The sequence below is a fragment of the Carettochelys insculpta genome, chromosome 4 (genome assembly GCF_033958435.1).
Source record: "Carettochelys insculpta isolate YL-2023 chromosome 4, ASM3395843v1, whole genome shotgun sequence".
Taxonomy (NCBI): Eukaryota; Metazoa; Chordata; order Testudines; family Carettochelyidae; genus Carettochelys; species Carettochelys insculpta.
Genome location: NC_134140.1, coordinates 43,357,364 through 43,379,367, shown reverse-complemented (window position 1 = coordinate 43,379,367; position 22,004 = coordinate 43,357,364). Strand labels below are relative to the sequence as shown.

Below are 22,004 nucleotides of genomic sequence, written 5' to 3'. Positions count from 1 at the left end.
GGAACCGTGGAGATAGCAGGAAGTCTTGAGAATAGCTGAGGCACAGGAGGGGAGCCCTGAGGGCACTGACCACCCTTTGTCTGGCAAGGAGTGCTCAGGTTCCCAGGGTGCTGGATGAGGGAGGTGCACCTGTAGTATGGTTCATGTTCTAGAAGCTGTATCTCCAGAAATGGGTGAGAGCATAAAAAAAACCTTCAGACCCATCCCCAGTGATTCATACAATACTTCAAACGAAGTAATATTAGCAACCTCTTCCAGCAGCACCATCTCTCCAATTACAGGAGGAAAAACAGTTGTGTAATCTCCTTTTTTCACAGCTAGGTGACAGTATTATGACTAAGTATCGGAGGGGTAGCTGTGTTAGTCTGGATCTGTAATAGCAACGAAGGGTCCTGTGGCACCTTATAGACTAACAGAAAAGTTTTGAGCATGAGCTTTTGTGAGCACAGACTCACTTCTTCAGATGCTGGTCTTGGAAATCTGCAGGGCCAGGTATAAATAAGCCAGAGCAAGGGTGGGGATAACCAGGTTAGCTCAGTCAGCAAGGGTGAGGCTTACTACCAGCAGTTGATCTGAAGGTGTGAACACCAAGGGAGGGGAAGCTGCTTTTGTATTTAGCCAGCTATTCACAGTCTTTGTTTAAGCCTGAGCTGAGGGCATCAAATTTGCAGATGAATTGTAGCTCAGAAATTTCTCTTTGGAGTCTGGTCCTGAAATTTCTTTGCTGTAGGGTAGCTCCTTTTAAGTCTGCTACTGTGTGGCCTGGGAGATTGAAGTGCTCTCCTACGGGTTTTTGTATATTGCCATTTCTGATATCTGATTTGTGTGCATTTATTCTTTTAGGTAGAGACTGTCCAGTTTGTCCGATGTATATAGCAGAGGGGCATTGCTGGCACATGATGGCATAAATTATATTAGATGTGCAGCTGAACGAACCCATGATGGTGTGGCTGATCTGGTTAGGTCCTGTAATGGTGTTGCTATGATTCTTCTGCAAATTCGATGCCTTCAGCTCAGGCTTAAACAAAGGCTGTGAATGGCTGGCTAAATACAAAAGCACCTTCCCCTCCCTTGGTGTTCACACCTCCAGATCAACTGCTGGTAGTAAGCATCACCCTTGCTGACTGAGCTAACCTTGTTATCCCCACCCTTGCTCTGGCTTATTTATACCTGGCCCTGCAGACTTCCAAGACCAGCATCTGATGAAGTGAGTCTGTGCTCACGTAAGCTCATGCTCAAAACTTTTCTGTTAGTCTATAAGGTGCCATAGGACCCTTCGTTGCTATTATGACTAAGGGTTTTTTAATACTCATCATTTCCATAGTGAATATGCTAATCTGAATAAATGCATTGTAACAGTCAAAAGCTGCAGAGAAATTTTCAGATTAAAAACCTGATTGATGTCACTAATTCTAAAACTGAAAGGAATCTTTTGTTGTTGCATTGTAGTTCCTACTTATGAAAATCGCTTCATTTCTTTTTAACACTACCCCCTTTTAAGCCCCATAACCATCCAGTGAAATAGAGCAGGGCCATATCAGGAAGGCAAGACAATGAACCAGGAAAGCGATGAGGGTCCCATATAAAGATTGAGTGCTTCGGTGCTAATTTGTTGAAGCAGGAACCCCACCTTTCCTGATTTTTAGACTGGTCCATTCTTCTTTCACTGGCTTGGTGAAAAAGGAAAATAGGGAAGAAAAAGTGGAGTGCTAAAATAAAATGTAAAAGTCTAACAAGTATTAAGCCCCATTAACAAAGGTAGGGCTGGCACTCCTGGAAGAAAAGCTACAACTCGCACTGCAGCAGGAAGCAAGATTTTTTTTTTTTCTTTATTTCAGCATTTAATATACCAGACTTCACGATCTATGCATTTTTATTTACAGAGACAAGTCACTTCTTTTTTATACTCCCACTACCACCACATAATTCTGCTGTTCATCAAACCAGAGTCTGTTTTGATACATTCCAAAGCCAAGTTGTAATAGGTGAATTAATGTGAAGTGTTTTTAGCAAGGGAGCACTATTATAGAAATATTCAGTTCATTTGTCATTCCACAATGTTGGGATGCTATATTTTTTTAATTAACTGAACTTATGAAAAAATGAATCTTTTAAAGCTGTAGGTGCCTTAGAGGGTCCACTTCCACCTTCAGATGGCCTTTGTCTTTCTTTTTTCTACTAAGTTCTTCAGGAAAAATTCACCTAATTAAAATAAAAAATATCTATAAATCAGTTTTTGTTCTGGGAATTTAAAAAGAATAAATGAAGTGGTATGTATAGTCATACTGCAGCCAATGTTCTAGAATTCCTAGCTGGTAGGTTTGGCTTTTCTAACAATGGCAGAACTACTGGTGGTCTTTCCCAGCGCTGCTAGTGCTTGGTTATGTGCAAGTTATTTAATATCTTACCATATCTAACAATAAAATGGAATTAATCCCTAATTCACATGTTGCCATGTAGTATAAGTACTTAAAAGGTGCTTGAGATTGTTCTGAGACTGGCAGAGAACAACAATAGGTTCTTTTCAGCTGCCCATGCACACAAAGCAAGAGAGTTTTGGCCCTGTATGTTCATCTTGGGTCACCTATAATTTAGTACAAAACTTTCTAAAAGAAAAAAAATCAGTTAAATACTTATTTCTAAAGTCTGTGTAAAGACACACAAGATGAGGGGGCATCTTTAAAGCCCACTTTGCTCAGAAGCTATTGGCAAAGCTACAAATTTTATACATTTTCAATAAAATGATACCTAGAACAGTAACTGCAGTGCTAAATATCAGTTTGATCAAACATTAATACAAGTACAATTGTAACTGTTCAAATAGCAGCTATGGTCAAACCCACTTAAGTGAGCTATAAAACATTTGCTGTACAGAAAACAAAACCCACATTGTGAACTTTACAGCTGTATATTTACATAATTTAAAATTGTGCAGCACTCTACCTGCTTTATAGGAAGACCGCACTAGAGGACCACTAGCTGTGTAATGAAAGCCAAGCTCATTTCCCACTTTTTCCCAGTGTTTAAACTTTTCAGGAGTAACATATTCCTCAACCTGGATGGATAAAAAATTCAACTCAGAGTGTAATAACTTTGCAATGCATTAGAGTAAACTCTTTCTTATCTGGCATTCTATTATCCAGAACTCTCAAGTGGCATTTTGACCATAAGTAAGTTTTAGTTAAGTTTTTCGTAAGTACGATATAGTGAAAGTAAATACAACAAATACAGTCTAAGTTTACAGTGCAATATTACTGGTAAATAAAGTATTCTGCATACATTTGTTTCTTAACATCTATTCTTGTTTTTGCTTCAGTGTTATGCATTGCTAGGTATATCTCTCTCTTATCCAGAATTTTTGAATAGCTGGAAACTGCCCAGTCCCAGGGCTGCCAGATATGAACGAGTTTACTTGTATTAATGTTAGTGAACAGGAATGCCAATTCCACATTTAGAGAGAATTGAGGCAAAATGAAACACTGAATTACTTCAGGGTTTATACATTTCACAATGTTCAGCAGGCTGGAATTTCTAACAAGGAGGCTATAGCAGTCTCACGCTGAAGACCACATTAACTATTGGCAGACGTGGGGCCAAGCAAGAAAGGCTACTCATCTGAGGGGAGTTCTCATAAAACAGCTGTAGCTGGTGTATAGTGAGATGAGTGCAGGACCTAATTCCGATAAGGGAAGAGGGTGCATGCTTCTATTGGGTACAAGCCAGTGTCTGCTTGCAGTGAATTCAAGGCATTCATACCTTTAGATGACGTTTTGTTGGTTGCATGTATTGTCCTAAGGTCAAACAGTCCACATCTGCCTCACGTAATACTATAAAAAGACAAGGTGACAGAATCATGATGTATCATCACTGACTAAAAATCCTCTTCGCTAAAACGCAAATCTCTACTTAGCTCATTAACAAAGGTATTAAGTTATACCCTCCAATACATAGCATCAGAGGGCATGACTGAAGTGACAAAAAAAGAATTGCAGAACTTGGGTGTAATGCGTTAGAATAGGGGCACATCAAGTGGAAGGGGGCACATGAACTTTCTTATGCGGGGGTGGGGCGGGGGCAGCAGCGTCCTGCAACTGCAATATCGTTAACGGGAACAATGCTGGCTCTGAGGGAGGGAGTGCACAGGATGCACGTGCCCCTGCTGTTCTCACTTGCAATGGGACACTCCTCCTGTCTACTAGGGACACGTGTGCTGCCACCACCGCCCCACCCCCAGCCCAGCACACAACCCCACTCCTGCAAGGACAAAGCCCAGCATGTAGTGGCCCTCCCCTGTACTCCCCTTGAGTCCTCCAGCTGCCTTTTCACTGCCAGGGCTGCCTCTTCTGCCCCTTCCCCAACACTGCCCAGCTGCACTCAGCCAAACTGCTCCTGCCCCTGCCCCTGCCCGTACTGCTACCATAGCTGTGTCCAGATTGCTAAAAACTGTTGGCAAAAGCGATGCAAATTGTGCAACGCATTTGCGTATTGCCCACTGATAGTTCTGTTCGGAGAGGCTTTGTTGACGCTCGGCCCATCCATATGGGGTCAAATGTCAGGAAATCCCCCCTCTGCTGAGACATCCCTTCTTCCTCGTGGAATGAGAATGACCAGGATGTCAGCAAAACACTCCCAGAATGGCAGACACATGTTGTGAGAACTCCAGGCTCCTGCCAGAAGCCTCCAGTATAGACACAGTCTACTACTCTAGGGAGTCCCCCCATCATGGCACTAAGCTGGGGGGTGGGGGCAGGGGGCTGGGCTGCATGCACAGTGGAGTGAGAAGGTGGCTCTTGAACATGGCTCCCCAGCATTGGGCTTGAGTGTTTCAGAGACTTTTAAAATTTCACCCTAGACCAATGTTCTCTAATCTTTCCCATTCTCCCCTGCCCTGGCCATAGCCTCCACCACCAAGTAAGTGCAGTATGGCACCTGCAGGAGCCCTGCTCATTGCAGGGATGAAAAGGTGGCCCCATGTAAAAAGTTTGCTCACCCTCACCCTTGCCTTAGAACAAGATCTTTGATAACGTGAAATCAGTTTTTAATATGTTCAAACAGTGTTAGTAAGTGCTTTCACTGTTTTACTGTTTCCTTACGTGTGAATGTGGCTGATGTGTGTATCAGTGGGAGTAGACACTTTTTCTGCTACTTAATTAGGATAGCATAATTCTGGTTTATTTGCTGACGTACACTCTGCCTCCAGAATCACATACCTAGCTTTCGAAACTTGATTTTTTCTTTTTTTGTGAACTATCTAGCACGCCTTTGTCACTCCATTAATGATATCCCATAATTAAACGTGGGGATGAGAATCGCTAGCATACTGAAAAAAACAGAAAGAAGTCCTGTGGCACCTTATAGACTAACAGATATTTTGGAGCATGAGCTTTTGTGGGCAAAGACTGATGAAGCGGGTCTTTGCTCATGAAAGCTTCTGCTCCAAAACTTCTGTTAGTCTATAAGGTGCGTCAAGACTTCTTGCTGTTTTTGAAGACACAGACTAACATGGCTACCTCCTCTGGTACTTAGCATACTGAAGTTTATCTTTAATGTCTACATTTCTATATTTGAGCTTTCATGCTCTAGCTGCATTCATTATTTACTTCCTTTTGGGTAAAACTGATTATTAGCATTATCTAGGTCAGACTTGTAATTTGACATAGTCTGAACATCAACTGCAAATAAAGAGAAAAAGCTTCATTTTACTCAATGATTACAAGAGGTTTGATATTGAAATTATGCATGCAATTCTAATGAAGAAACCATCCATCTAAGGGGAATTGCCAATATCATTCCTCAGCTCCACATCCTGAGTGGGATATGCTTGCTTTAATGCCTCAGGAAGCATATATGCCTTCCCTGCTAAGCTTTTAATACAAGGCAGAATGAATTAATAGCAGGCTACATTCAGTGAAACTCTTAAGGACAAATCCAGCCTTCTCCCACTCAGCTGCTGAAAGATGGTGTTCAGTGCAACTAGTGTAGTTCTTCTGAGCCAAGAGAGGAATGAGACAATGTCTATCCTAGCCATTAGAGCTGGGTGTTAGATTTGGTTCATAGTGAAATAGAAAGAAAGGCATGTATTGTTTTAGTGTGAACAGCAATTACAGTTAGCATGAACATCTGCTTAGAATAAAGTGGTTCTATGAAGAAACTACTTCACTACTGGTTAAGTTACGCGTCTTAATTCCTCCAAGTCAAGAGGAGCAAGATCAAAGCAAGCGGATGGATATGTGAGAGTGGCTTGCACAATGAAGAGGTGGGCCTCCATATATGCTGTCATAAAGTTTCTTAGGGGCAGGAGACACTGCATCTGAACTTCACAGCTGATCTGTGGAGTTTCCAGACAGCATGAGGTGGCTGGGCCTGCAACCTGCCCTGCTGTGGAGCTGGTTGGAATTATATGGAATTCAAAAATTTCATCCTATACAGGATTCTATTTATATTAACCTTTATTCTTCTCAAAAAGAGATATGTGTAAAAAAGTAAAAAAGCTCAGGGAAGATGAACAATTAAAATAATCTGTGTATCAAAATCAAAACATAACTATTTTGCAAACAAAAAATAATTTGCTACTTATAAAACAAAAAAGTACAGTGACATAAAACATCCATTACTTATATATATCTGAAATTTTTAAATTATTATGAACATTAAATCATATGAAGGACCAATACAGCTTCCACTGAAGTCAATGGCAATGATACAATGGTAGCTGTATCAGGCCTCTGGAGCACTCTGATTGTGAAGTTATTCCTGTCAATTTGAAAGCAGTATGAACTATTGCAGTTTCAATTTTAAAAAAAATGAACAAAACCTGTTAGCATTAAAAATGCTGAAAAACAATTTTTCCCAAGAGACCAACTTAAATACGTGTGTGACCATTTTAGTTATGTTGAAATACCCACACTTGCAATTATGTTCCAGAAAATGATAATGCTTATATGCATACTTAAAAATTATGATACTTACATTTCATCGTTGAGTGTATTTGTTCATCTGTCTCGCCTAACCCCAGCATAATGGAGGTTTTAGAAATTACATCAGGTTGGACCTTCTTAGCATGCTTCAAAACTCGTAAGGATTGCTCAAAATTGGCTCGAGGATCACGTACTTTCCTTTAAAAATATTCATATTGTTTTGATCATAGGAAGAAGAACACAAGACGCATGAGATAAGGGACAATGGAACAATCACAGGTGCAAAAATACCTGACGGGTCTTAAATTTTAGCAAATTTCTACAGTATTTGTCAATCCCTGAAAAACCAAAGCTTTCACTTAAAAAAGGTTTCCATTACTGTCTTCTCATCGACACAACCAAAATGCTGCTGGTTCATAAGCCCAGCTGTGCAGAAAATTGACACCATGACCTACTAGGTGCCAGATTCTCAATGCCAGCTCCATTCCCCAGCAAAACAGGAATGTAACTGGGTCACAGCTAACCAGTTGAGAATTCGCCTAGTGGAACTGGTATAAAGTTGGCAGAATTAGTGTTAATGTAATTTCCCACATCACCCTGCTCCCATCTCCACTCTAGGGGAAGTGTCAGGGAAGGGAGCGGCATAATAAGGCACAAAGGGACAAGGAGGAAGCAGAGGAAAGCTCCACTGCCATATGAGAATTCTGAGTGGGTATATAGTCCCAAGGGCTTGCGCAGCCTGAGAACCAGGTAACTGTCTCCCTGACAGTGGTCCACCCCCTTAACTCACTCTCTCCTGTGCTGAGCATATTTTAGAAGAAAAAGGAATCTGGTTAAAGGAGAAACAAAGCTTGGTAGGGCTCAAGTAAATACCAACTTATGCCCCAATCTTCCAAGCTGTTCATCGCAGAATCCCACTGTCTATTTAGATTGTAAGGTCTTTGGGACTATGGATGCTCAAATGTTTATACAGGTCTTAGCACAGTGGGGCCCTGATGTTTCAGCCTCTACCTTAATGCAAAATCAAAACAAACCAAAAATCAACAGTAAAGATGAAATTGCTTGTGTTGGGAAACAGATCTGACAGAGCAGTATTTGAAGACAACCTGAAACTTTAATTGGAGCCATTTAAGAACAGTCTACACTGGGAAGCTTTAGCATACATTAAAACGTGGAAGTTTAAATGTACATTAAAAATGGTTAGAGCTAATTCAGATTGCACAGCCGGGTGGATGTTGCCCAACCATAAAATGAATACATCTGGAGATTTCAGATTGGGATGATGTCACTCCGAATTTCCAAGTTATTAAGAAAAAAGGCCAGCGGGTGGGAGTATGGAAAGTTGTACTTGGAGGTCCTCCTGGGATGGAGAAAAACCTTCATCACTCAAAATGAGTTGGCTGAACCCACTTTTTAAGCATTATAAAACTTTGCATGTGCTACTTTACAAGAGTAGGTAGCCCTCTGCTGGTAGAAATCATGTACAATACTTATGATTATCAAGGAAAGAAAGTAGATGATTCTGGAAGTTTCACTGTGAAGTGTAATATAACTTTAAGAAGGAGACAACAGAATTTCACTCCCACTGGTTCTACTAAGATTGATGATGATGAAGAAGAAGAAGAAATGCTGGGGTCTGTTTGCCAAATATTTGGGGTGTGATAAATACATCCTCATTTTGAAAATGTAATTCCACACTCATGTAGGAACTGAACCAGAGCACAGCCCATTGCATCTCAAATAATTACATTATTCTATATTGTATACTAAAGACTTTTAAATATTTTGGAGAGTTCCATAATGGACTTTATAAAGTCTCTGGACAAAAGAAGATATCTACTATTTAATTATTACAATATTATCATCTGAAATTTAGACCCACCCTGATACACAGTACATGAGCTTAGAACAGCAGTGGGCAAGTACTGACCAGTGACCAGCTCCAGTTTACTAGGGTTAGGTGGGACACACTGCTTATTGCAGTGATGGGAGTTGCAAGCACCCATACCTGCGGAGGCACAGGTAAATACAGTGGCGGCAACCCAGCAGGGACTAACCCTGGCAAAATGTCATCTTATTGCCCACCCTAGCCTAGAACAAATCAAATTACAGTTCAATACTTGTTGGGAAGCAGTTTCTTCTTTGATTTAGATAACTGTTTTGTCATCTTCACAGTGACCATCTGTCCCGTTTTCGGTGGGACAGCCGCGTATTTCAGGTGCCATTCCAGAGTCCCAATTTATTTTGCAGAAAGGGCTAACTGCCCTGTATTTCACAGGGTTCACCGGCTTCCCCTAGCTGGGGGAGCCAGGAGCTGGACCAGCACTACTGCCGCCCAGCCTCCCCCACCTGGGAGAGCTGGGAGCCAGACCGCTTGCTGGCTCAGCTGTTGCCTGGCTTCCCCCAACGGGGGCTGGAGCTGAGCCAGGGTCACAGGGGTTGGAGCAGGAGCTCTGGTGGGTAGCGGGGATGAACCTGGGCTTCACTGGGGTTGGATCTGGGACCTGGGTGGTGGGGGTTGGTGTGGGAGCTGGGCTTGGAGCCAGACCTGCAGGGGGTTCAGTTGGGCCTCTGGCCCTTGGAGGGCTGGAGCCATAGCTGTGGAAGGTTAAGCCGAGCGGTGGAGGTCAGAGCAGGAGCTGGAGCTGGGAGGGCGTAGGGTGTCAGAGCAGGAGCCGGGGCCGCAGGGGGTTGAGCTGGGCTGCAGAAGTTGGAGTGGGAGTGGGAGCTGGGGGCTGGGGAGGAGTTGGAGTGGGGCTGGAGCTGGAGCCAGAGCTGTGGCAGGTTTGAGCGAGGGAAGGGGCGGTGAACTGTGGCCGCAGTGAGGTTGGAGCTGGAGCTGCCTGGCTTCCCCCAGCAGGGGCAACGGGGACCTGGACCTGTGTGGTGGTGTGGGGTGCCACCCACAGCTCAGGGAAGCCAGGAGCTTCGCTAGCAGGGCAGCTGCCCTGTTCCCAGTGCCCCCAGTAGGGTGACCAGCCATTCCATATTGTCTGGGACAGGAGTCATTCCCCATGTCCCGTATTTGGCCAGGAGAGATATGGTCACCCTAAACATCTTTGACAAATTTAGCAAAATCCCCAAAAACTGAACACACTAGACCTTACTGTGCTATAGAAGGCCCAACCTTGCAAAGGTGTCTGTTAGCACAAATGACAGTGGAACTCTGCACAAGAATCTATACTAATGGGGCTCAGCAGAGATTAATAGAGAGTTATTAATGTACATTAACAGAAATTCTACAATGCTCACGTGTCTTACAAAATTAGTGAAAAATGCACTGAACTGTACAAAAACCTAAACACAAAAGAACATATTCTTTAAATTCGGAGCAATTAAAATAATTATTAATTATAAATTTGTATTTATTTCCCACTACATACTAAAACCATGTATAGGTATTGGCTTTCCAAGTAAATTTCTTTCCATTCAAAAAACAGGTCCAATGTGCAATGAAAAGAGCTACTTTTGTTTCAATGTAATTACATGCATCTTTCTTGCCTGTTATCTTTCTTACCAAATAAAGTTAGCCTACCCTCTGTTAGAATCAGTATTTTATTCTTCCTGGTTGTTTTAATAAGACAAGTTTCTCAAATGAAATTTACTTCAACATTTATGGTAGAGAGAAGGTCTAATTTAAAGATAAAAGTTAGAAAGATTATTTGGTAATAAGATGTGGTGGATTTTTACTATTTATAGTGTAGTTATATACATTATACCAATGAGTGGAGTTAAAGGGAAGTTTAGTTAAGGTTTAATTTTATTGATCTAAATAATGCTTTTGTAAGAATATTACAGAACACTACCTAATGGTATGCAACTAATTATTTCCTTTATATAAGCAGTTCACCTCTGTAAGTCTGGAACAGTTTCCACATTATGAGCATATACATCTAGGCCTGACAAGGCAACTTTCTCCACTGCTTTAAGGTCCCCTCGAAAATCAGGGGTTAAACATTCTATTAGAATTTTTGAATTCCTGAAAGAAACGAAGATTGAAAAATTAACATGCGTATGGTATTTCTATTATTGGTGCTCAGATAAAACATTTCAAACAATATAAGACTAAATATCAGAGTATTTTATAGGGTATACTTTTTAGACATCAAAATTCAGTATTTTTTAAAACATGAGGACCTTTAAATTTACAATAATGATATTTAAATATAAAAAATAAAATTAATTCAGGGTAAACATCTAAAACAGCAGAGCCCTGAAAATACTTGAGTGAGTTAGGTTTTTAATCAATGCATAATACAGGTGCAACTCCCGCTTTGACTAGTGCAAGAAATAGAATGAATGTCACATAAATGACACAAATATCAGAGCCATTTCTACTGTCTACTGTAGTGGACACTAATATTTGCTGAGGGGCTGCTTTTGCACTCTTCTATGATATTAATGGAGGAGGTGTGGGGGAGGAGGTGTGGGGTCTTTGGGACGGAGACTGGGTGCAGAAGGAAGCTCAGATTAGGGAATTGGGGTCCAAGAGGTAGTTGGGGGGGAGTCTGAGAAGGAATTTGGGTGAAGGAGGGGATTGTGACCTAGAAAAGGGAATTGAAAACCTGAGGCAGGGGGTGCAAGGATTTGAGTTGTGTCCTGGAGCAGGATATTGACATGCAGGGGGTGGGAGTGGGTATGGGTGTAGGAGTGGGGGTGCAGCGGGTTTGGGTTGTGAGCTAGGGTAGGGGTAGATGCAGAAGGTTGAGGGGAGGGGCTGGGGTGCCAGATGCAGGAGCCTCCCAGCCAGCAGCCTAGCAGGTGGCTGCATGGGCTATGTGCTCTCTGAGCACTGCGAACAAGTTCATTAAAGGGTAAGCATTAGGCAAATGCCCAAGTCAAGCTGCAGGAATTAAATCTACAACCTTCTAACAAAGATGCAAGCATATGCCAAAACAACATTCTGACAGCAATGTATAAAGTGGAAAGCAAAAGAAGGTATAAATGGAAAAGTATAAGGATGGAATCATGGACACAGAGTGCAACTCCTTGGAAAAAATGACAAATCTTAGAGGTCAGAGCTGGAAAATAAATCAAATTATCTTTGGAACCCAGCTGCAACAGTTTTTTACTTTCCCCAAACCCATTATTTCTGTGGTAGAACACTACCATTAAAATATAAACACCCACAAAAATGACTAGGGTTGTATCCATACATGCCCCTCCCTTTCGGACGGGGCATATTAACGAGGCACTTCAGAATAGGTTAATAAGGTGCTGACATGCATATTCAGTGCCTCATTAGCATAATGGCAGCCAGTAGTGCTTCAAAAGTGCTGCTTTTGAAACACAAACTGACTGTATAGATGTGGGAGCTTCGAAATAAACCCCACACTTTGAAATTCTCTTATTTGCAATTTGTTTCGGCAAAAAGGGAATTTTGAAGCATGGGGTTTATTTCAGAGCCCACATTTATACAGCCAGTCTGTGTTTTGAAAGCAGCACTTTCGAAGCACTACTGGCTGCCATTATGCTAATGAGGCACTGAATATGCATGTCAGCACCTCATTACCCTGTTCTGAAGTGCCTCATTAACATACCCCTTTCTGAAAGTAAGGGGCATGTATAGACACGGCCTAGATGTTTCCCACTTTTCTAAATGTGTGGTTCAAAGAAACAGCTTAGTGCTTAATTTTAAAGGCATCTGAGATAAAATGATACTGATTAGGAGAACATTTCTATGTATCTCTTTAATTTAACTTGTCAGAGTTACACAAGCAAGGATGACAAATCACAGAGAGCTCACATGTAAACTCTTTGGGTTACAGACTGCCATTTATTATATATTTGTACGCCAAACAGCACAGTGGAGTCCAGCCTGCTTGTAGTCTCTTGGCACTACAATAACATAAATGCTGAATAATAATAATAATAATAATGGTGATGATGAATGGTAATAAATTAACAACATACCTTTCCTTCAGGTGTGATACAGTTTTTGCAAAGTGTTCTGCTCCACCATCTGGCAAATCTAGAAACAATTCAAAACTTTGGTATTTTTTCATTCAAGAAAGAGACTTACTTTTGCCTAATTCTTTGTGGCTTTGATGTTAAGAGTCTAATCTAACCATGAAAATGTAAAGCAATCCTGAGTAAAAGTTGAACTTCCATCATTAACTTACCACTTATGCCTAAGTCATACACCACATATGCTATAGTACACTTGATATACCCAGGCTAAGTATGACAGAGTCTAAATCTTAATTCTAAATGAATTCACTATACACCCTTGAACCTCAGCACAGCTTTATATGGTTTTGGAGGCACCCACTTTATACTGTGCACGGGTGCTCAACCCTCCAGCTCTGCCCTCATTCCAGCCTTTCCTACCCCACCCCTTACACCAAACCCCTACTCTGCCCCTCCCCAAGTTCACCCTGTCCTCACTCGTCCCACTCCATGCCCATAGAACCTCCTGCATGCCAAAGGAAGCATTGATAGGGGTCTGCAAGTGGGTGCTCAGCACCCACCATTTTTTTCCCTGCGGTGCTACAGCCCCAGGTCACCCACTGAGTCCACATCTATGATTATGGTTTATTTTTTTTTCTCTCACAGAGGCTACGTCTACACTAGCCCCAGACTTCGAAATGGCCACGCAAATGGCCATTTCGAAGTTTACTAATAAAGCGCTGAAATGCATATTCAGCGCTTCATTAGCATGCGGGTGGCCGCGGCACTTCGAAATTGACGCGCCTCGCCGCCGCGCGGCTCGTCCCGACGGGGCTCCTTTTCGAAAGGACCCCGCCTACTTCGAAGTCCCCTTATTCCCATGAGCTGATGGGAATAAGGGGACTTCGAAGTAGGCGGGGTCCTTTCGAAAAGGAGCCCCGTCGGGACGAGCCGCGCGGCGGCAAGGCGCGTCAATTTCGAAGTGCCGCGGCCGCCCGCATGCTAATGAAGCGCTGAATATGCATTTCAGCGCTTCATTAGTAAACTTCGAAATGGCCATTTGCGTGGCCATTTCGAAGTCTGGGGCTAGTGTAGACATGGCCAGAGATTGCTTAAGAAAAGAAAAACGTATACAGTAAGAAATAGTTTCTACTCTTTTATTGCAAGCTACTTTTCGAAGCTATTGGTCTTGCAATGGAATTTCAAGACATTATTTTTCCTGATACATTCCTTCCACCAAGAAATCAACAGCACAAAAGAACCAATACAAATTATTGGAAAGACAGTGATGTTTTTTTAAAAGTAGGCTTTATTTAAATAGATTGTATCAGCTGCTTAAGTAACATTTGACAAGCTACATAACTGTGTATCTTCTATCTGTATTTTCCCTACATATGTAGTAGGGGAGTAAAGATTAGTCAGGAAGAACATTTGTAATTTCAGAAAAGTTTCTGTGTCATTTATTCCTTTCATCAGTCATATAAATGTTTAAACCATATACCTCTAGCAAATCAGAATCACTGAGGACTCTAAAATTACTGCATAGTGCATACATGGTAGCTTACACTGGAAGACACCACTGCCAACATACTAACCATCTCTGTCCACAGACGTCAATACAACATAATCCAGGCCCCATTCGGCTATAGCTTTTGCTGTGTTGTAGGGCTCATTAAGGTCCAGTGGAGGTGGATTTTTTGCTGTCTTTACTGAACAAAATCTGCAACCTCTTGTACATGTGTCACCCATTAACTGAAATAAGAAAAGATGGTTATCTTTATATTTAAAACTTTGTTTAAAACCTTGTTTTAAATCAAGGAACTACTGAATATGTTGCTTCAAAGAATCTCGTATTAAAAAACAGAAGAGATGGGGGGAGAGAGGGAGAGAGAGATATTTGTTGTGTACGTTAGCACACCTCTAACCTGTGTCACTATGTTGGACATTTTTGTTTACCCACATTTGCTATCAACAGAACATATTTCCTATTGTAAGAAGTGTTTATTGACTTACCATGATAGTTGCAGTTGCAGTAGCATACTCACCCCCTCCCCAGCACTCTCCAATGTTAGGACAACGTGCTTCCTCACACACCTATAATTAAAATATCATTAATAATAATAAATTACATTTCTATAGCACCTTCCACCAAAAGATACCAATACCTGCCTTTTTATTTATTTTTCAATACCTGTCTCTTCTTCTGAGACAGGCATTGAAATTATCATGATGAAACCAAATCACCAACAGGTTACATGAGTTGCCCGAATCAGTGGCAGAGCTGGGAAGAGAACATACGTTACCTGAAACCCAATCTTATATCGTACCCACAACACCATTCTGCCGCTGAACTACACAACTCCTTGAAAACTGTTCAAAATACCTATCAGTATTCACGTTCTTAACGGAATTAATAATTCACATTTTAGATGTGACAGAAAATTTCATAAAAATTCACAGGCTCTGCACTACATTAAAGTACAAGCTCTTTCCAGAAGAAAAAAATTTTATGTTTGTCTAATATCTTCAGGTTCTTTTCAGCAGCAGGAGATATATTTAATAGAGAATGTACATATTTCTTGAATTTTTTCATGTGAATTATTTATATAAAATTCCCCAAAATTATACAAATATTTCTATTTAAATTACACATATTGATAATTTCTTGACTTTACAGAAGACTTGAGAAAACACACCATATCTACAATAACTTCAGAGAAAATGCCAAATTTTGTACTGTTTCTTTCTTTTCTTGTTCTCCATGGGTAAAATGTACCCTGTGCAAAAGCACAGGACAAGGCCTAAGCATCTTATGTTTCCATTTAAGCCACAAAAGTATATTTGATGCACAGGCTCTGCCAGTTCTGTGCAAAGGCATGAATTTTACACCATGTCCGTGTCTACACTAGCCAAAAACTGCAAAATGGCCATGCAAATGGCCATTTCGAAGTTTACTAATGAAGCACTGAAATACATATTCAGCACCTCATTACCATGTGGGCAGCCGCGACACTTCGAAATTGATGTGGCTCATCCAGACGGGACTCCTTTTCTGCTCATAGGAATAAGAGGACTTTGAAGTAGCCGGGGTCCTTTTGAAAAGGAGCTGGACGAGCCGCGTGACAGCGAGCTGCATCAATTTCGAAGTGCCGCGGCCGCCCGCATGGTAATGAGGCACTGAATATGTATTTCAGTGCTTCATTAGTAAACTTTGAAATGGTCATTTGCATGGCCATTTTGAAGTTTTTGGCTCGTGTAGACATAGCCCATGAAAGCAACGCTGTCTTCCTAGAAGAAAACTTGCCAGGCATTAGACTTACGGTATGAAGATTTAAACTTCGTAGGGTATTCTTCAGTTTATTATAGTTCTTTCCTATGGGGATCTCAGTTTTTAGCCATGGAGGAAGTCGCAGCCTGAATCGTATCAAGCAAATATGAGGAAGGATGAAGAAATTACATACCTGTAATAATTTAACTTCATGGATTTACTTTACTTTGTTACATCTTCTAGGTATGAGAGATACTGTGTACCTGCCTCACTGCATGCCCCATTTTACCCCGCACACCCACTCCCTGTACTTTCCACTTAAGTGCCGCATTCCACCCCACACGCCTCTTCCCTCTGCTCCACTCATAGATAAGCATTATCATACTTTTGAAAAACCATACATCTCATTTCCACCCTTATTCATTAGCCTGCCACCAAGCTAATAAGGTAGCACTCTGTGATTATAGTGTTCACGATCATTAACCCCACATTATATATGGCAATGCAGACATTGACAATAAAATTACACTGCTACTGTACACATAGGGCAAATACTGAGGGGGTGGCTTGTTTTGTTTTTAACAGCTTTTAAATGTAATCTTCATGAGTCTGTCTACACACAAAAATAAATCCAACAATTTATCAAAAACACAAACTAGGCATGTTGTCCCCTAATACATATTTATAAATTATTATCATCCATGCACAACCACTCTAATACTTTCTATGTCTGCTATTTCACCAGAGGAACCATACCTACTACCATCCACCTGGAATACTATTTAAAGTGATTTTTTCAAAGTACACACATGGACAGCTAAAAACTTTTGGTCCGTGCCATAGAATGAGACATACTCTGTCCTTTGTTAGTGGTGTAACTTACATAGCTTTCCTAGAGTTTCATGGATGTAAGTAAAGTAATCATTGGCTACATAATTTTCTTTATGAAATTAGGGGGGCCCAAGATTTGGTTGCAGAATCTTTATTGCTGGACATGACATACAAGCTTTAACATTTCAAACCAACTCTATTCAGCTGGAAGTTATAAAAAAATCATTATTTTAACTTGTAAAGTGGGCAGGTTTGATCTGGAAATAATTGAGACATTAAATATAGAGCTTCAAAATGCTATTTTATAGTCACTTTTCAGATTAGAACCACATTTATAGATTAAGGCAGATTATTATAATAACAAATGGTTTTGTATAACCCCCTTAACCCTTCTTTCCAAAATGAAATATGAAGTAACCATTCCAGTACTACACTAATTGACAAAATAATATAGTATGTGCAGGTATTTGTATACAGCAGATTACACAATTATCAAACAGTAAACAAAGCATCATCCTATATCAGAGTAGAGTGTAATTACTTAAAACTACAGTTACCTTTCTCCCTTCTGGCGCTTTAAATTGCCTTTGTACTCGGCCCATTTGCTCTTGTCTGAAAAATCCCCAGATATAAAGTCTTGCAAATCAGGTCCATTTTGCAGAAACTCCTTGTTTTCATCTGGCAAAGAACTTGATGCTCTGTACTGGCTATACGCATGACTTCCATATACCTAAACAAAGCAGAAGTGCATCATCTATTTAATCACGCATGTTAATATGTATTGGATAACTGCTGGTATAAATCTCTTGACACCTGGCAGGGCTTAATTTAGCGTCATACAGGAGCCAAAAAGTTAACAATTTTTTTTATGCTAGTACATAAATAGCTGTTCAAGATGAGCAGGTGCTGGAGGAAGTGTGAGCTGTTCATCCTAAAGTTTAGGGAGATAAATTATTACTGCCTAATTGTATGCAACAGCTGTGAAAAGTTTGTTTTTACAATTTAAGGCCAAGTTCCATCCTCCAAAGTTTGTGCTCAACTCTTATTGATTCAGTGTGCACATACCCAATGGCAGAATTTTGGCTCTTGTTTTCAAGTACCATAATTTGCAAATACAGACAGAGACAACTGGAACTCCTAACAGCAGATGGAGATTGGCAAATAATGTTTTCTGGTCTCATTCCCTAGAAAGGATGCAGCAAAGCCTGTAAATTTCAAGAAGTGAAAATCAAAACAAGAGAAGAAGCTGAGCACTTAAATGTGAACACAGCAATAAACTTAAATTATTATTTAGGTTGGGTAAGAATACACTAGAGCAGAGCTCGGCAACAAGCAGCCCACGGACTGGATACACTTTGCCACGGTTAGAACTGGACAGGCTTCTAGGTGCTTTATTTACCTGTGTGTCCATAGGTACAGCTGGTGGTATGTCCCATGGGCTGTGGTTCACTGTTCATAGACAATAGGAGCTGTGGGAAGTAGCGCAGCCTGAGCCACTGCTTACCACAGCTCCCACTGGCTAGGAACAGCAAACCATGATCACTGGGAGTGCAAGTTGCCATACCCCTGGACGCACAAGTAAATAAAGCATCTGGCAGGACCTCATGGGTTACCCTGGTGAACCCTATCCTGCCTCCAGGCTGCTTAATGCCCACCTGTGTACTAGAGCAAAAAGTATACAGGAAATGCAAGTATAATTTTCTAAAACTTGCAGATAGGAAGGTGCTGCAATATCATGACAGCAGCAAGGCAGGATGGCACTGGTCTGTTCTTAGAAATGGAGTAAATAAAATTTAGCATCATCCAAATAGATCAGCACTAACTAGTATAGACAATGCCAGGTGATTTAAAACAAGAGCATAATGGACTGCCATATAAAAGACACACTTGCCAAAGAAGACGGTCACAGTATCTTGCACATCAATGTCTGCAGTGACATGGGAAAGCAAACAGAGCTTTTAAGTTGGTGGGTTTAGAGTTCAAAGAGGAAGAATATGCCTTTTAGGCCAAAACGTTGGAAACTGCGCTGTTCAGTGACCTCTGACAGCTAAGGAAGGATTAGAGATTCTTAACAAGTAGACAAAGCAAGCTTCAATCTAGGTAATACAATTTGAGTGGCTCAGCAAAAAAAAAAGTCTTAAAAGCTTTCAGATCCTTTTGGTGACTTACTGTATAGACCAGATTGTTTGATCTTTTCCCCAGTGCCCTTTTTGGAGCCAAAAGGATTATTATTCCAAGGCATATAAAACAGATAGGAAGGAACACAAAATTCCACAAAATCATATCCTCAACATTAATAAATATGGGTTTCAATATAAATACAGTCATGCTGATTAAAAAGTAATTGAAGGATTGCAAACAAAAGGTAAAAATGAGCACAATTAAGCAGGGCTGCCAATAAGAAACTGCAAGATTTGTTGTTAGGATCCAGTGTTATTTAATATCATAATCTGGAAGAAGAGATAACTGGCATCAGTGAGCCTTTTCAGGAATGGGGCTCAATCTGGGGTAAGTCAGAAACCCCATGCTGCTGCTTTTTTTTTCTTTTTCTTTTTTGTTTGCATTTTGGTATTGAGGAGGCTCTCTTGCCATTCAGAATCTTAATTTACATTTTTTAAAAGAAGTGTGTAGCCTTTATAGTAGCATAGAAACCCCTGGAAATGTTAAATGAGTGTTATAAACCAATGAAATGATGTCTGCCTGGGTGTACTGGAACAAAACTTATAGTTTAGGGAGATCTGAACTTTCCCATTTATCCCAAAAGCCTGAGAATGATAAATTGTCCAGTGATGATAAGGTAAATATCAATATTGTGAACCTTCACTGTTATCAAAACAAAAAAGAAAATCAAAGTGAATGACAGACCAATATCTATTGTGATTGGTGTCTCATTTTGGTGCCACACATAAACAGCATTTGGAAGGTACTATCATTTTCCTCTCCTAATCTGCCTGAAGCGCCAAAAGGCCTATGGGAAAGCACAGATTCCATGGAACATCAAAGTTGCATTTGTACTATGGAGATTATATTGGCATAGCTATGTCAGCACTGATATGACGTACAACGTAGACTCGACCTGTGCTGGTGTAAGGGTTTCCTCCACTGGCGTAGGAACACCACCTACCTGAATGCATGTTTCCGTTTACATAACTGCATCTTCACTGGGGGTTAAATTGACATAGGTATTCAGAATGGGGGTGAGATTTTCTAACAATCCTGATTGACAGTGACACCACCCTCATTTGTAAAGTGCAGGCCAAGCTCCAGCCTCTCCAAGAGGCAGCCAGTCCTAAAGATCTAGTCCCTAGTGGCTTTCTTCATGGCTCTAGCACAAGGGTTTTCAAATTGGGGATTGAAAGTCATTCCATGGGAGTTCATAAGCTGTCACACTCCAAACCAAACATTGTTCACCTCCAGCATTTATGATAATGTTAAATATAAAATAAGTATTTTAATTTATAAAGGGAGTCACACTAAGAGGTTTGCTGTATGAAAGGGATCACTAGCACAAGTTAGAGAACCTCTGCCTCAAGTGGTTGTTGCTTCTCTCTGCTGGAGACAAAGGCAAAAGTTGTTAGTCTTTAAGGTGCTATAGGAATGCTTGTTCCTTGTGATAACTCCATCAGTTACGTTCAGATCATATTTTTGAGCTTTTCTTTGCACAAGAGCTAGAAATGTGATTGTAATGAATGCTTGGTTTCACGCATCCTAGACCCTGCCATCCTAGACCCTAGGCATAAGCTTATTATCCATACAGCGCATTGGACCTCATGAGGAGGAGCCTACACGTGATCATATTCTGAACACCTACGGCAAGAAGCATCTCCTAGCATCTCAAAGCAAAGTCCAGCTGCAGGCACTGCATGGGAGAGTCCTGCCATTACTGCCACGCTTTCCTCCCGACAGCTGTGGCCCTGCACAGAGGACACGACACTGGGAGAGGTCACACCCTCGCCCCCAGGGCACAGAAGAAACACAAGCGGATGGAGGCAGTAGTGCGATCGCAGGGGTGTCACAGGCCCAGAACATCAGAGACAAGGTAGCTCGGGGAATAGTTTTTTAGGCCTGAGCTACCCGGATCAGACCCGCCCCATGGACACACAATTCGGACTGGAACAACGCAAAACACACGGCTCAGGAAAGAAAAACTAGAACAGCCCCTGCGGGGCGGGGCGAGCCGAGCCGGGCCGGGCTGGCGGCAGTGCTCCGCTTCAGGGTCCGGGCGAGGGAAAAAGAGTCATTGGCTGGGGGAGGCCGCAGCCAACAGGCCGAGACGTCCTTGGGCTGCGTGTGCTGCCCTGTGGCGCGAGGTGACCGGGGGCCGCGCCTGTCCCGGGCCGGCTCCGCGCCAGCTCGCAGCTAAAGGCGGCCGGGGGCGGCCTGCAGGCAGAGCTAAGGCTGGGGACTGAGGCGCGCCCGCACTCGCTGGCAGGCGAGACACACAGCCACCGGCAGAGGCTCAGCCCGAGGGCCGGGAGCCGTCGGGGTCCGGGATGGGGCAGGGTCCCTCTCCCGCTCGCTCACCTGCTCCGGCGGGTCCAGCAGCAGCCGCCTCAGGCGCTTGGTGGTGGCGGTGGCTCCATAGCAGCTGCCGCGCGGGAGCAGCGCCATGGCCTCTGGGCGGGGAGGGGGGCACCGTGGCCCCCTACCACTCACGCTGTCCCCCAGCGAGCCCCGAAGACGAGTCCCGATCGACCTGATCGAAACAGCTCAGCTGCCTGGCTCCATTCCTCTCCAGCACGGGCGTTGGTGCCCCCGGCAGTCAATTGCTTCTGCCTCGAAGCCGGTTGGCCAAGCGTGATGACATCACGCCCAGGCGGAGGGCCTACAAGAACGCGATGACGAAAGACGCTCTCCCTTTCCTTTCCGGTCTGCTGCGAGGTGAGGGGTGTCTCTGCTTCACAATCTGTTGCCATCCCCGACAACGGGCCCTTCCCCGCGTCCTGACTGTGCTGGTCCGGGCCGTGGGGCGCCCCCGGAGCTGTACGGGGCGCTGGGGGATGCCCCCGGCCGCGGCCCGGTGGGGGAGCCCAAGCACAGACCACCCCCCCCCGTCTGAGGGGAGTTAGGCCGGAACCAGGCGCTGCTTGCCTTCGCCG

The 22,004-nt window shown here is 42.4% G+C and overlaps 1 protein-coding gene across 2 annotated transcripts; it reads right to left on the bottom strand.

Annotated features, from left to right (window-relative positions):
* Positions 1-1,810: 1,810 nt before the first annotated feature.
* Positions 1,811-21,667, bottom strand: LIAS (lipoic acid synthetase). Of its 2 annotated transcripts, XM_074992628.1 has the most exons (11): positions 21,430-21,667; positions 17,463-17,635; positions 16,127-16,220; positions 14,820-14,900; positions 14,402-14,558; positions 12,831-12,888; positions 10,768-10,896; positions 6,970-7,115; positions 3,757-3,827; positions 2,944-3,055; positions 1,811-2,202 (listed from the first exon to the last, which is right to left on the bottom strand). In XM_074992628.1, exons 1-11 carry the CDS (start codon positions 21,514-21,516, stop codon positions 2,150-2,152), a joined length of 1,161 nt encoding a protein of 386 aa, XP_074848729.1. In that variant the 5' UTR covers positions 21,517-21,667; the 3' UTR covers positions 1,811-2,149. The 2 variants fall into 2 exon arrangements, with proteins under 2 accessions (XP_074848729.1, XP_074848730.1); XM_074992629.1 differs by lacking the exon at positions 2,944-3,055.
* Positions 21,668-22,004: the final 337 nt, after the last annotated feature.

Excerpts from the sequence above, each read along its gene's own strand:
- LIAS (XM_074992628.1), bottom strand. The coding sequence starts at position 21,516 with ATGGCGCTGCTCCCGCGCGGCAGCTGCTATGGAGCCACCGCCACCACC. Across the intron at positions 17,636-21,429 it reads TGCTGGACCCGCCGGAGCAG|GTATATGGAAGTCATGCGTA; the intron begins GTGAGCGAGCGG and ends TGCTTTGTTTAG. Across the intron at positions 3,828-6,969 it reads AATACACTCAACGATGAAAT|TATTACGTGAGGCAGATGTG; the intron begins GTAAGTATCATA and ends GTCTTTTTATAG.